The 14,471-nt window shown below is 50.1% G+C and overlaps 5 protein-coding genes across 5 annotated transcripts; 2 read left to right on the top strand and 3 right to left on the bottom strand.

The window, feature by feature from the left end:
* Positions 1-37: 37 nt before the first annotated feature.
* Positions 38-900, bottom strand: CGGC5_v004433 (Chitin deacetylase; the record flags this gene model as incomplete). The annotated part of the gene is made up of 2 exons (XM_032024511.1): positions 38-190; positions 250-900. 2 exons carry the CDS (start codon positions 898-900, stop codon positions 38-40), a joined length of 804 nt encoding a protein of 267 aa, XP_031878871.1.
* Positions 901-4,285: 3,385 nt separating this feature from the next.
* On the bottom strand, positions 4,286-6,080 carry rhgA (Rhamnogalacturonase A; the record flags this gene model as incomplete). The annotated part of the gene is made up of 7 exons (XM_066151283.1): positions 4,286-4,371; positions 4,434-4,739; positions 4,795-5,008; positions 5,056-5,190; positions 5,243-5,375; positions 5,509-5,587; positions 5,642-6,080. The coding sequence occupies 7 exons, from the start codon at positions 6,078-6,080 to the stop codon at positions 4,286-4,288; spliced, it is 1,392 nt and encodes a 463-aa protein (XP_066009516.1).
* A 960-nt stretch (positions 6,081-7,040) lies between these two features.
* On the top strand, positions 7,041-8,519 carry SGSH (N-sulfoglucosamine sulfohydrolase; the record flags this gene model as incomplete). Its single annotated transcript, XM_066151282.1, has 2 exons — positions 7,041-7,152; positions 7,222-8,519. The coding sequence occupies 2 exons, from the start codon at positions 7,041-7,043 to the stop codon at positions 8,517-8,519; spliced, it is 1,410 nt and encodes a 469-aa protein (XP_066009603.1).
* An 842-nt stretch (positions 8,520-9,361) lies between these two features.
* On the top strand, positions 9,362-11,163 carry CGGC5_v004430 (putative transporter; the record flags this gene model as incomplete). Its single annotated transcript, XM_032024515.1, has 2 exons — positions 9,362-10,012; positions 10,075-11,163. The coding sequence occupies 2 exons, from the start codon at positions 9,362-9,364 to the stop codon at positions 11,161-11,163; spliced, it is 1,740 nt and encodes a 579-aa protein (XP_031878846.1).
* A 244-nt stretch (positions 11,164-11,407) lies between these two features.
* Positions 11,408-12,370, bottom strand: CGGC5_v004429 (uncharacterized protein; the record flags this gene model as incomplete). The annotated part of the gene is made up of 2 exons (XM_032024516.2): positions 11,408-11,797; positions 12,044-12,370. The coding sequence occupies 2 exons, from the start codon at positions 12,368-12,370 to the stop codon at positions 11,408-11,410; spliced, it is 717 nt and encodes a 238-aa protein (XP_031878845.2).
* Between the last annotated feature and the right edge of the window lie 2,101 nt (positions 12,371-14,471).

The raw sequence follows: 14,471 nt of genomic DNA, 5'->3' as shown, positions 1-14,471 counted from the left end.
CCGAACTGATCACACAAAGTTGACCGCTCTGGGATGTTCATGGCGCAGTAGCCGGAAGGATGCGATCAGTCCTGTACCAGTTGCCCTCGGGATCGCCGAGACATTCGCCAACAGGAACTCCCTTCAAGTTCTTCTCTTTCATAACTCGAAGAATTTCAGGAAGCAGAAACTCAGCGGTGTTTTGTTGAACCTTGCAGCTTGTTAGATACGCAGTTCCTCGACATCTTCGGATCTCCGTGGTTGACTTACATCATGGCACAAAGTAAGGGTGCCGCCATTTTCCACGCCGTTCTCAAAGAGATCCAGGCCTGTGAGGTTCCCCAATGAGTTGTATTTCCAGTCGTTGGTGTCGATATCAGCACGGATGACATGGTACTTGAGATCCTTCATGATGGACAGGGTCGCAGCGCTCCAGCTGAAGTAAGGAGGGCGCATGTACGTCGGACATTTTCCCATAATGTCGAAGAAGGCATCCTCAAGTTTGGTCATCTGCTCAACCACGCCCTTATCGTCAGTCGTGGCAAGGTCGGCGTGACTCCAAGTGTGATGGCCGACTTGATGGCCCTCGTCGAGCATGCGCTTAATCCTAGCTCGGTTTGCATCGTTCCTGATATCGCCCAGGAGACTGCCCGTTACGAAGAAGGTAGCTTTGACTTGAGCCTCGGCAAGTAGGTCGAGAACATGATCGGTGTATTTGAATGGGCCGTCATCGAAGGTGAGGGCAAAGGTATTCTCGACGGTACAGCTGCTGATGATGGTGCCATACGGAACTTTAGTGGGCGGGGTGGCCGACGTAGTGTTGTTGTTGACGCTGGTGTCGTTGGCTCGGGGCTGCATGCGGAAGGGCCCGGCAGCTGCTCCCAGTACGAGGGAGAGGGTAATGACTGTGGTGTAATGCATTGTACTGTAATGACTGGTGGGTAAGAAAATGAGTGTGATGAGGAGCGAAAGTAATTCACATTCTCGAAAACGCTGAAATGAGCAACTAGAAATATGAATGCCTAGTACGGTATTGACTGTAGCTCAGCGAATTGCCGTAGAATGCCATCCCTTCTTGCTGGCCCACTCTTTCTTCTTGCTGGAGTTGTCGCGATACAGGCGAGTCAGCAATAATAATGTCAGAAAGCTTAAGCTATTTTTTTCAACGTACCTCCTGCAACATTTTCAATGACTAGCGCTTGGCAGTGCCAGTGCCGCTGAGCTGTAGTTACCAAAAATAGGCTGTCAAGTGCTTTGCTAAGCTCTGAAATAGTGAGCGGCCACGGTAATGCCGGGCAGAAGTCAGTCCAACCCTCCTTGTACAGCTCACCTAACAGCAAAGAAGCACGGAAATGTAAATAGGCCGCGGGACTACTGGTTTTATCCTAGCTGCCATAGATGAAGAGAGGGAATCAAATAAGGCTTCTTTCAAAATCTCCTCAGCCGCGTCCCCGTCTAGCAATGAAGCAGGTAAGCAGATTAACCATAGCTCAAGAGACGCACGTCAAGCAAGCTGCAACACTGCTCTTGACACGTTCCAGACGACTCCTTTGAACACAGCCATGGCGATGATGGTCGTTCGGTTTCGGTATCACTGACAGATCCCTTGGCCAATTCCAATGCCGTCTTTGCTTGAAACCGGACTGCCCCGACCGCTCCACTCCCCGACCGACAGTCAATTGCCCCAGACCGGATCCCGAGCTCGGTGTCCCCGCCCGCGGCCTTAAACCCCGACCGGATGTATTTCCAGGCTATCTTAATAACGGCATTGGCGGCCTTTTGGGCCGCCCCGGATGTCACGGCAACATCCTCACGACAGATGCCCTTCTCCTCCGACGCGCACAATGAGTATTTCATTCAATCAGGACCGTATCATATGTGGAACAGTGCATTTTGATACGTTCGGTAGCATGATTTCTTAACCCATCTCAGTCGGGTCTACCAGAGTGTGTGAGCGTGACGGTCAAATATCGTACGATAATTGGAACTTAGGCAGGGTCGTGGTCAATAATGAGCTTGGTTTTATCGTATGTGGTACTGATAATAGTTTTGACGACTTAAACGCAGTGATTGGTATTTAAGGCAATTGTCTTTCGGCAACTAAGGGTGTCGGCATTAGTAGAAGAACGCTCTAGATAGATGTCGGCTTTGAGTCTCTTCTCCTGCGTTCTCCCGTTCAATTCACTCCACTAGAGCCATTATCTCGTCTTCAACCTTTTTTAAGGGATCGAATGTTCCAGCCTCTGTCCTCAACTCTTCTGCTCTCGTTTTGTACGTGTCAGTGGCCAGGACTTCTGTCAGGGCCTTGCCAACAGCTTCGACTGTAACAGGAGAATCTTCCAGGAATACTCCCAGTCCAGACCACTCAATCCTCCTGCCAATGTCGGGTTTGTCGAACGTATTGCCAGCTTGCACCATCGGAACGCCGTTGGAAACCGCATGTTGAAAACCTCCATACCCGCTGTTCGAAACAAAGACGTCCGCGTGCGCTAAAATTGCATCATAGGGAAAATAGTCGACTACCCGAGCATTGCGAGGTAATACTTGATTCGGCAAGCTGCTGGTGTCGAGCTTAGCTCCGGCAGCGCAAAGACAAGCAACAACCAATACGTTATCGCTTTCAGAGAGAGCCTTTATCGTGGGAAGAATAAGTTCTCCATGGTCCAGAACCTCGGTTCCTTGGGCCACGAACACAATCCGTTTCCTGCTTGACCTTGACCCTTGCAAGGAAGCACTGATTGAGATGATAACGTCAAACCAAGCTGGATATGAGAGCGTTGCTGGCAGTGGCTTGATTGGCAGAGTTCCCGCGAACTTGATTCGATTCGGCCAGTCGGTCGATTGAAATTCAAGACTAGGTGAACACATCTGTAGCGTGACGTCGTGACAAATAGTTGACGCATCCCAAAAAGGGTGTTCGACGGTCGTTGACATGTTATCGTAGAGAGATTCAATAGGCTTAGAGCAGCCCATTATTCCCAGCACCCATCGTGCTCGCTCCTCCGCATCGGCGTTCCATGTCTTTCTCAAAATGTCGGTATTTCGTTTCTTCCCTGCTTCACTGTCGTCGAATGGCAGCCCAGTCCCCCACGGCGGTCGTTCAGCACTCGACCAAAATGTCGGCACCACGCCAACGCCTATTGTCTTGATCTTTTCGCCTTTGTTGAAGCCTTCCGGTAAGTCAGTCCCCAACTTCAGGCCCACTGTGCCAGAAAAGCAGGTGTCCGAAAGAACAATAATTTCGCAATCCGGTTGACGTCTGCGCATACCGGCAAGCGCGAACCGAACGGACTCAAGGCCACTGGGCAGTAGTGAAACAAAACCTCCATCAAGTGATGCGGCAAGACGGGCCGCAGAGTCTGATGCGTGCGCAATCTTTGGCCAACGATCTGGATCATCCAACGTGCCCCAGAGTCCGATGATAGGACTGAAGTGTCCGCCTGTTGCTTCGATAGTCGACTTCCATCTATGAGTTCCCAAAATTGTCACGTCGAATCCATTAGTGATTAGGTGTTTGACGATTTGAAGTGCCGGCCGCATGTGGCCCTCCCTAGGAGGTACGGCGTAAAAGACGCAGGGTTTGGTCCTGGTAGCCACCTTCATGCTGAAGTTTGAGTTTTTCTGCGAGGTGTAGCCCGGATTTTGATTGTCAAAGAAAGAAACATTCGCCTGAAAGCATGTCATAGATGTCGAGGTGTTCGGATGAGCCCGGAGACAAGCTTTTGTGTTCTTCGTTCGGCCATATCAGTGCCAGGGGACCCTGAGCTCGCTAAAATTGACACCATGATAAGAGAGGCAGGACCAAGAGACAGATTTGAGAGTGGCTACCCTCGCGAGTCAGGGAGGCGACTGTCTATCAAGCTCAAATATCATGAATATTAGCTGGTTTTTGAAGCTTCAAAGGTTCACAAACAATGCTGATGACAGGACTTTGCATCGCATGTTTATATTCCGAGGCTTTGATGCGATTCGATCAGTGGCCAGTCTCTCAGTTCAATTGCGCGAAGCCCTTTGGGATGATGTCTTTCTTTTCAGGGGTTATCCCTACCAAAACGATAGATCGCTGTTCAGACCAATCTACTGGAATCTGGAGTTCCGGGGTTAACATTGTGTTTGACTCGTGGATCGCGATAAAGAACAATGGCCACCTATCTATGACGAGACACAAATACGGCGCAGATTATACGAATGAGGAAACACGCGTATGCGGAGTAAATCGCCCCTTCAGCACAATTGTTTTTGTACCCTTGACGACTGCAAACTGAATTACCCCCAGAGGCGCCGATCAATACGCATGCTCCAGACCTTAGAATGATCCCCAATAATGCTTGTCATAATCTCCCTCGGGCTTCCAAAGAGGGGCCGGGGTGTACACGGGGATCGGTACATCAGCTACAAGGTGAAGGATATCAGCAGACATATCACGCACGAGCTGGACGAAAAGCTTCACTTACTCCCATATCCTGTGCTTGCCGCTGCCCACGTTGGCGACGGAGGAATTGCCCAACCAGTGGGCGTCGTCGAGATGGTGTAGGTGCTGGTGTACGCCGTTGGAGACTGTTTTGACGTGAGTGACTTTATGCCGTCTCCTACCCCGTACGAGTTGTCGCTGTTGCCAAAGATGTTGCTGATCTTGTTCACAACATATGTGCCAGACTCCGTCCAGAGGCTGAACCCTTCGACAGTTACGTTTGTGGCGTACGTTAAGTCGTTGGCGATCAGGTACAAGGGAGGGCGTTTGGCGCCATCAGCAACGGATCCTGAGAGCGGTGTTGTTAGACCTACCGGAGTAGTTGATTCATGAGGGAGACTCACCGGAAAAGTTCTTGAAAATTAAGTTGCTAATCGCAACCGCTCCAGTGTCCGGCTCAAAAGTGTTTTGCCAGTACTGATTGATGTCGAGTCCGTACAAGGATGCCTTGGAACGAAAGTTCTCAAAGGTAATGTTCGTAACATAACCCGACCCTCCAGGATAAGTCTTGATGAAAGCAATGTTGTTGCCTTGGATGATGCTTATGTTGCGAGCATGCTACACCCTGTTAGCTACAAGAAGCACGCAGACAATAAAGCGCTTACAATATTGGCAATAGATGCCGACACATTCAGACTACCGATTGAGATTCCAGATCCGGCTTGGTTGCATACAAGATTTTCGACAAGGGCATGGTTCGAAGGGCTTTTGACCGATACACATTCGTCTCTATTGGTGACCTGGAATGATGAGTGAGATCGAAGAACCTCAGTCACAATTGAGTGGACAAACCTCAATATCGTGGATCCAGTAGTTCGTTCCTACAACATCCACCCCGTCGTAGGAACCGAGGTTCGCTCCTCGAATTGTCAAGTGATAGGCTTCAAGGTTGACAGCAAAGTCGAAGACAATGTGAAATTTGGGACTGTCCACGAGGATAAGATCATGGACTGATGTGTTGATAGGGGAAATCAAGCGGACGAGTCGAGGACGGAACGTGCCGGACCAGCGCTGTCAGCTTCAAACTCATGCATCAGGCAAGTTCGTAAATGGCGTACTTCCCCGAGTTTCTGTACAGGTACCCTTGACCCTGAATTGCACCTTTTCCGTTTTGCGAGTAGAACTCAAAGTCGACGGCTGTTTCCGAAGTCAGCCTTACTTCAATGTGGTGTGACTAAGAGATGTAAGTACCGTTTATAATTGTGATTCCATTCTGCAAGAAAAGGCCGTCACCTTCGCCGTTGATTGTCGCGTTCAGCTGCTCAACCCCTGCGAACCCCTGTAGGATCAACTCACGATCAACAGTCCAATTGCCACCATAAGCGAGTGTGATCAATCCGTCGAGCTGGAAAGCCCAATTGGTACCATTGGACAGGATAGCTGTTCGCTTGATAAGACAGTTGCCCTCTGGGACAATGAGACGGCTGCCAGCGTGAACGAGAACACAGCTCTTGTAAGCATTCTCAATTGCATCTGCCACATCTGTGGAGTTGTCGCTGATACCTCCGTAATTCAGGATGTTGCATTCTGTTGTTTTCTTACTCAGGGCTGTTGTAGGACCCACGGGGCCTGTGAGCTGAACAGCGACTCCTGAAAGAGAGAGAACCGCGGCAAGAAGGGCAGACTTCATCGTGGGATACAAGTTAGCAGCAAAATATTGGCGCCTCGTCGAGCATCAAACCACAGTTGAAGCAAGATATACCAAGCTTTAAACACGTTTCTCTTACACAGTGAGGCCAGAATGCCGTCACACTGATCACGACATTGAGGAACCCGAAATCAACGACCCATATCGGATAGCATTGCCGCATGCCGTGCTTCCGCAGGACTTTTCGGTCAGCAAGTATTCATTAATGGCTGCCTGAACTGGATTTGGCTGTCGGCTATGCTGTTTGAGGAAGACGGGCGATATCTTTTCAACATACTTGAGCGGTGCTAACACTCAAACCAACCTCTCCCACTCATTCGGTTCACCGTGAGCTAAGGTGACCACAGACATGCAAGTTGCAACATTGTGATAAGTGATGAATTCAAAGGCAAATGCAAGGTTGAACTCGAGTTTGGCGGTCACCTATAATTGCGTGATTGCCAGATCCCATGCGATGGATCACTAGAAGATATCTAGCGCCTGCTCATACCCCGGCAAGCACGTTCCATGTCACTGGCTCTTTTGCACCCTTGAGATGATGTGATGCACTAGTTTCTCGACATGTCTATCTCCACTGGCATATGTGGATAACTTCGTCCGGGGCGAAATAGCATGCAGAAGCTCCACGGTTCCGACCACCGAGCTTGGCGATGGGAAAGGTGACTTCGAGCACTAGATGTAAGCATTTGCCAAAAAAGGTATAAGGAAGATTTGCGATGTGAGAAAACCGGAAGTTCGGCGTCTTGCACACGGGAAATGATATTGCATCAATCAGAGTCAAGATTACTGTCCCAGCTATCAATGGCGCAATGATTATGTCTGTCGCGCAATGAATCCTATGGAGCCCTTTATTCCGCTTGTCTACAAAAGATGAGTCGCACTGAATTTGACGGGACTAATATCACACCTCCCACAACTACAGCAAGAATAACACATTCAGTGATGGCCCCCAGAAACGTGCTCCTGCTCGTGGCAGACGACTTGGGAAAGCAGCTTGGCTGCTACGGAAACCCCTACATCAAGACTCCAAACATCGATAAGCTTGCTGCTGAAGGTACGCGCTTCGACAAAGCTTTTGCAAGCACTGCTTCTTGCTCCGGCTCAAGATCGACCCTCTACACAGGCCTCCACACCCACCAGAATGGCCAGTACGGACTCAACAGCGGCAAGCATCATTTCATGACATTCGATCACATCGAGTCTGGACCGGCCTTGTTATCCAAGGCTGGCGTTCGTACCGGGATTGTCGGGAAGATCCACGTCGGTCCAGACAATGTTTATCCCTGGGAATGGAGGGCTGAGAGCCTGACCAGGGATGTGTGGTGGTCTTCTCAACGCGCGGCCGAGTTCTTCAAGGTCTCCAAAGAGGATGGTCGGCCGTTTGTACTGACCGTTGGGTATCACGACCCCCATCGTGATCGCACCCGCGGCGGCTTTGGCAATGATGAGCCGGTCGATGAGCGGATAAACAGCGTGAAGTATCATGCCAGCGACATGATTGTTCCAAGCTTCCTCTCAGATACACCCGGTGTTCGACATGAGCTTGCAGGCTATGCGGAGGCCATCAGTCGTCTGGATCAGGGCATCGGCATGATCCTTAATGAGCTTGAGGCATCTGGCTTCTCCGATAACACTCTGGTCATCTTCATCAGCGACAACGGCCCTCCTTTCTTGAACTCCAAGACTACTCTTTACGATGCTGGGGTCTGTCTCCCTCTCATCATTAAGCAGCCTAGATCTTCACCGGCGGTAAATCCGAATCTGGTGTCTTACGTCGATATTTTACCCACCATCTTGGACTGGGTTCTGGATCAAAACTCGGAAGGGCCCAAAACGGGACTCGCGGGTCGGTCGTTCCTCGACATAATTAGTGAAGGTCGGGAGCTTCCTGAATGGGACCACGTATTTGGCTCCCACACCTTTCATGAGTCAACGAACTACTGGCCCACGAGGTACATCCGAACGAGACGATACAAGTATCATCGCAATATTGCATGGAGACTTGACTTTCCTTTTGCCAATGATATCTACGGCTCACTCACATGGGAAGACATTCGCAATGCCGAAGAGAACCCGAAGAAGGTTGGGCAAAGACTGCTGAAAGACTACTTCTTCCGTCCTGCGGAGGAATTGTACGATCTCACAGTGGATCCTAATGAGGTGAAGAATCTAGCCAAGGATCCTAATCATCAGCATGTAGTCGATGAGCTGAGGGCCAGGCTGGAAAATTGGCAGAGAAGAACGAATGACCCTTGGCTGTACCGCGACGGGATCTCGATCCTTCTGAACAAGCATCATATTGATGCCGGGCTCTCAGTTCCCGATAAGTGGGATCTTGACATTGAAAGTCCTGAGACAAATAAGAAAGGTATCAGATTGTATGACAATTTGCCTTTCGGGGTATCTGATGCCAGATCGTAGAACTGCGACGCAATTGCACGCTTTGTAACTAGGATGAAGAGCTTAGACAAGAAACGCCTCACGATATTTGCGATGAGATTATTTACCGGGCGACGACTGCGCCAATTGCGTCTGATATTGTGCATCGACCCGCCCATGTGCCAGGCCTACGATTACGCTCATCACGAAGATGCGGGGATGTCGGACCGTTGAAGGAGAATCACGCCCAGATTTGAAGAGGAAGGGGGTAGGCCCTCTTCACACTACCACAACCCCGTGACAGTCATACGGCAGTCAACAAGGTGCTCCTCCAGGCGGCAAACTGCGAAGAAGAGAACTTAGAAGGGAAGAAAGATTGAAGAGGAAGGGACTAGACATATTTGGATCCTACATCCCCTCCATATCGCACGCCAAGACAAAAGGAGGGTGGTATCCCGTCTTTGCCAAGCACCATCCCACATGGGGAATCGTCCGTCGTTCTGTGAGAGGTGGACCCCTCGCTCCTCATCTGTCTCCATAATGTCGTGATGGCCTCTCGGCTGACGAACGCCGAGAACCAACCAAAAGCTTATCTTCGATTTCAACCTTTTCCGGGGTCATTGAAGACTTTGACAGGAGGTGTCTCTGGAAATAAGCAACGGGTGAAAAACAGCAGCACGTCGAACTCATTGGCGATGATGTGCGCGTTTGACTCGGTGTTTTGTCGACCGATTCCAAGTATTAGAGCCGAATGTTTCATATATAGGTGATTTCACAACCAATAGTTTAGTCGAATGCAAAGGCCTATTCGAACCATAGTTGTATCCTTCAAGTGATCACTCATCATCGTTTACTTTCAACGCGCACTCACCGAAGTGCCGAACATGAGTGCCAATGCGCCCCCCGTCATCGAGGTTGCTGATGGAACAAGGACCACTCGCAGCAACGACATCGACACCAAGACGCCCTCATTCGAGGTCGACTCCCCGAAGGAAGGCATCAGCGATCTCGCTGAGCCACAGGACACCACCAAATCAGTTGGCTTCTGGGAAGCACTCACCCGCCGCAACACCCCCAGAGACCTTGACTCCATTGCGACAGAGCGTAGTGTTTTCGATGATCCCAACTTAGCACCTTTTTATCAACCTCCAGCTGAGTATGAAAACGTTCATCGCTTCGATCCTCAGGAACGATGGACCTACCGCGAAGAGCAGCGTGTGCGTCGCAAGACGGACCTTAGGATTTTCGCCTGGATCCTCGTCATGTTCTTCGGTTTGAACATTGACAGAGGCAACCTGGGCAACGCCGCGGCAGACAACCTTCTCAAGGATCTCAACATCAACACAAATGATTACAACAATGCTCAGAACATGTATCGCATCGGCTTTCTCATAGCTGAAATCCCATCACAGATGATTGGCAAGCGTCTTGGTCCTGATCGATGGATCCCTGTCCAGATTATCCTGTGGAGTTTCGCTTCGGGCGGACAGTTCTTTATGCACAACAGGGCCGGCTTTTTTGCCTGTCGGTTTCTTGTAAGTTTTGGCATACAACAGGATGGAAGCGTTTTTGAGCTAATCACTGCGTGAACTTCAAGATCGGGCTCTTTATGGGTGGCTTTATTCCGGACAGCATTCTGTACTTGTCTTACTTCTATAAGAAGACCGAGATGCCAATCCGTCTCGCCCTGTTTTGGTTCGTCGACTCTATCTCAGGCGTTATCGCATCATTTATGGCGTATGGCATTCTGCATATGCGCGGAGTGGCCGGCAAGGAAGGCTGGAGATGGCTCTTCCTGATCGAGGCCTTGGTCAGTTTCGTGATCGGCGCTCTCAGCTTCCTGTTTCTCGTCCCAGGTCCAACGCAGACGAAGACATGGTGGAACCCCAAAGGCTACTTCACGGAACGCGAGGAGAAGATCATTGTGAATCGCGTTCTTCGGGACGATCCATCGAAGAGCGACATGCACAACCGCGAATCTCTAACCCTCGGCATGCTCTGGAAAAGTCTGAAAGACTACGACCTATGGCCCATCTATCTCATTGGAATTCTTTTCGAAATTCCAACAGCGCCGCCGAAGACATACCTCACATTATCTCTGAAGGCCTTGGGTTTCAGCACTTTCAACGTCACGCTCCTCGCCATCCCGGTCACGGTATTTGCAGCAGTCAACATGCTGTGGGTCACATTTCTCACCGAGAGGTTCCATCAAATCGCCATCATCGGCCTTCTTTCACAGGTCTGGGTGCTGCCTCTTCTCATTGTCGAGTTCACCTCCATCGAAAGCCTGTCCCCATGGGCGCAGTATGCTGTCACATTTATGATCCTCGGTCAACCATCAACGCATGCCGCCCACGTTGGCTGGTGCTCTCGACTTTCGAACTCTGTGCGAACTAGAGCAATCAGCGCCGCGTTGTACAACATAACGATCCAACTGTCTGGTATCGCGTCTTCCAACATCTATCGCGAAGATGATAAGCCTCACTATCACCGTGGAAACAAGAATCTCATCGCCATCACCGTTGCTACAATCTTTGCTTACGCTTTTGCCAAGGTGTATTATACGCTTCGGAATAAGTCTAAGCGGGATCAATGGAACGCCATGTCTGATCAGGAACAAGCAGCATACCTAAACAGTACCACAGATGAGGGCAATAAGCGGCTGGACTTCTTCTTTGACAGTTAATTGTGGGCCTTATCATCTGAATGTTGGCTTTCTCTGGACGTCTGTATTGGTTCGACTCAATGGCACAAAACCCCTCACTCGAGACAGAAGCTGGTAATTGAAGTCACGCGACCTCGTATTTCAAGCTTTTTGCTTTGCCTAAGTACTTACGGCCAATTCTTAGTAGACGTCATCATTGAATGCTCATGAAAAGCTAGCTACCGTGCCTTAAGTACATTCTTCTTCCCCAATTTCTACGTTTTTATTAGTTGAAAGTCATTGTCTCCGCCACGTATTGCTTTCCGTCTCCGGAATTATTGTTCTGGGTTCCGTTGCCAGTGTTGTTGAACTGTCGGGCGACTCCCCCACTTGAGGACGAAGACTGCATAGACCGCGGCGTATCCTCCTGGATATAACGCTCCAACAACGCCTTTGTCACAGAAGCTGCAGCAATTGCAGCATACGGTTGCCATTTCTTGTTCTTATGGCTATCCGCGTAGTCACAGACACCCTTCACGATAATACATGGTATCTGATCCCACATACCAGCACCCTCCATCTCCAAAGCGATGATGTCATGCTCCTGAGCCAGTTTATCGCGATGGTCGCCAGATTTCATGACCGTATCACCAGATGCAACATTCCCGATGAAGATCTACGGAGATTGGCCCTCACTATCGGCAAGACGATCCCTAGGCACAAGATGCCCCTGATCGCACCCAAGCTCCAGGCAAGATGTGCGAGCGGCCGCATCACAACCGCCGCTATTGCTGCACCCACACCCCGTTTGGTCCCAGTCCTGGTGAAGACGAAGATAAGTCGCCTTTAACAGAGAGTCTTCGGATGGTGGTGGACGTCCGTAGCGGGTTCGGCGACGTTCTTTGACAGCCTTTCGTTGGACCTTCTCGAGAACGTCTGCGCATCCACGCTCGAGTCGGCCACGGCCAAAGTCAGACTCATATATAGCGAGCAAAGACCGAATGTCGAGATTGGATCGGCCCAAATTGTCGTGAATAGTGTCCTTGCGAGAGAATTTATCCGGGTATTGACGGCCCAGGTCAAACTGAATAACGCTCTTGCTGATAATAACATCTCCGAGTATCATCTCGTCGGCCTCGTCGCCTGATCCAGGCACGCCTCCGCAAATACCGGCAAGGATAGCAAGCTTCAGGCCAGTATAGCTTGATCGAAGAGCTGCTGCTGCGCCTGATGAACTTGCTTTGCCCATGTTTGGGAGTAATGCGAGAACAACATTATGTCGACCTATACGCCCGGTTGTGTAACTGTTAGGATCATTTGGCGCTCTCCCAAATTTGTCGCCATCTTCGTCCCAGAACTCGTCAAAGGCCAACGTGGCAGCATCGTATTCGAGGGGTAGCGCGCAGATCACAGCAATCTCGAAGTCTCCCCGATGCTGGGGTTGACGATGATCAGTCATTCAGAAGATATCTCAAGGCGCAAAGCTGGTGCTGTGTTATCCGGAAGTCAATTGCTCTGCTTTTCACAATGCTCATGGAAGGATCCAGAGTAGATACTTACGCCGGATCAATCTTTGGCAAGCACTTCCCCTCACACAGTTGCCTTCCGGCCATGCATGCATGCTGCAGAAGAGCGGATTCACCCAATACCCACATTGCCCGGTGAGAGTATGGAGATACTGAACCATATGCTGGGAGATCCGTGACCCGTCGGGAGCAACGAATCATGCGTGATGCACCCATGCTGACCACCATCATCGCCTGCAAATCAGAAACAGATTTTTGGAATGCGAGACTATCATGGCGGCAAGAGGGTACTTGGCGCTGGGGCGGCACAGCAGGCTGTGGTTCGCCTGTTTGCCTCGCCATAAGGCTCGGGAAATGTGGCAAACCATTGATTCACAATATTTGCCTATACCTATGTTACGCCTTTCGTGCTTTCTTCGTGAGAAGCATTCCTGTAGTCGCCATGCCCACCGGTGTGGCCCTTGTGCACGCGTTACAAGCACAAGGCTTGCACCAGATTGCCGGGGCAGGTATCCAAAACAACGTCTCTGGCCCAGGTATCTAGTATGTCACCGATACCATCAATATTGGTGGAAAACGGGTGACCCTGGCAAAGGCAAGACCGATATTATGTGCCACATCATCAGTTATCGGCGAAAAGAAGGCCACAGGGCACTCTACTACTTTGTCAGGCAACCCGGAAAACAACGGCCATTGATGTGGTGCGAGGGCCTTTATGGATGCTTCTCACCCAAGACGGCTCATTGGGACGTTCCGTCATGATAATGAACAAAAGGGAACAATACTCTGCCAGGACTCCAACAACTTGAGTGTTCTTTGCGCAATGCTTATCAGCACTCGGTCGGATCGTCGGGATGCAAAGATTGCCATAGTCAATGACGCTTTGGATGAGTGTAAAGCAGACCTCGATCGCCTTCTTCGTCTTCTAATTCCGCTCTCCAAGTGTACTAGCACAATTCTTTCTAGCCGAAAGTTGCCGAGTATCACAAACTAACTTGGAGTTGGTAGAGACAAACTCCAAATTGTTTTGGAAAAGAACAATAACAGAGTCTCGGGCGCTTTAGGCACATATAAATGGCACAAGGTGGATCGACTAGTAATGTTGAAGGATACGATCAGAAGACACATAACGAAGTGTCCGCCCACTGGGTATCTCGGGCAAACGGCACATTTCTATGGGTCTCTTTGGTCTGTTAACAGCTTGCCGATAACGAAGTTTCAGCAGCTGACAACTATATCATTCTGAATCACTATCCAAAAAGCCTGGACAAGCTGTACCGACGTATTATGCAACAGATCGTCTGGATCAGGCCCCAGGGAAGGGCCCTTTGCGTCAAGATGCTGGAGCTATTATGGATTCGTTGCTATTCTATCTGTTTGAATGGTCTGTCCTTCATCCTTGAAACCGAGTTCTCTTCGGATCAAATGACGAAGAAGTGCTGGGGCCTAAGCAGCGCTACCTACCTTGTGCACCAGTCGGCCGAGGAGACCTTGCTCGGGGAATCTAATCTACATAAACCGACGTGTTTTCGGGAGCTAAAAGATAAAGTAATTACCGCAGGAAGAGTCATTGCTCTACCCAGGAAAGGTTGGCGGTTTGTTTGGTTTGAGTATGTTCCCGGAAAGGACTCTCTAATGTGCAGACAAGGCACTCAGGTCAACTTCTGACAGAATTGGAGTGCTGCGTTTCGCCTTGGCGCAGTCCCTGTCGCCCCCATTGTCCCTGGCCTTCTGGCTCCTAAGGTTAGCTAGTTTCAATTTATTGCGTAGCTGATAAGCCGACCGTTAGCATCATCCAAAGCATCATCCAACGTTTATTTGATG

The sequence above is a fragment of the Colletotrichum fructicola genome (genome assembly GCF_000319635.2).
Source record: "Colletotrichum fructicola Nara gc5 chromosome Unknown KSG_Nara_v1_contig02, whole genome shotgun sequence".
Classification (NCBI taxonomy): Eukaryota; Fungi; Ascomycota; class Sordariomycetes; order Glomerellales; family Glomerellaceae; genus Colletotrichum; species Colletotrichum fructicola.
Note: the sequence above shows the minus strand (reverse complement) of the source record. Positions and strands in the feature narration are given on the sequence as shown.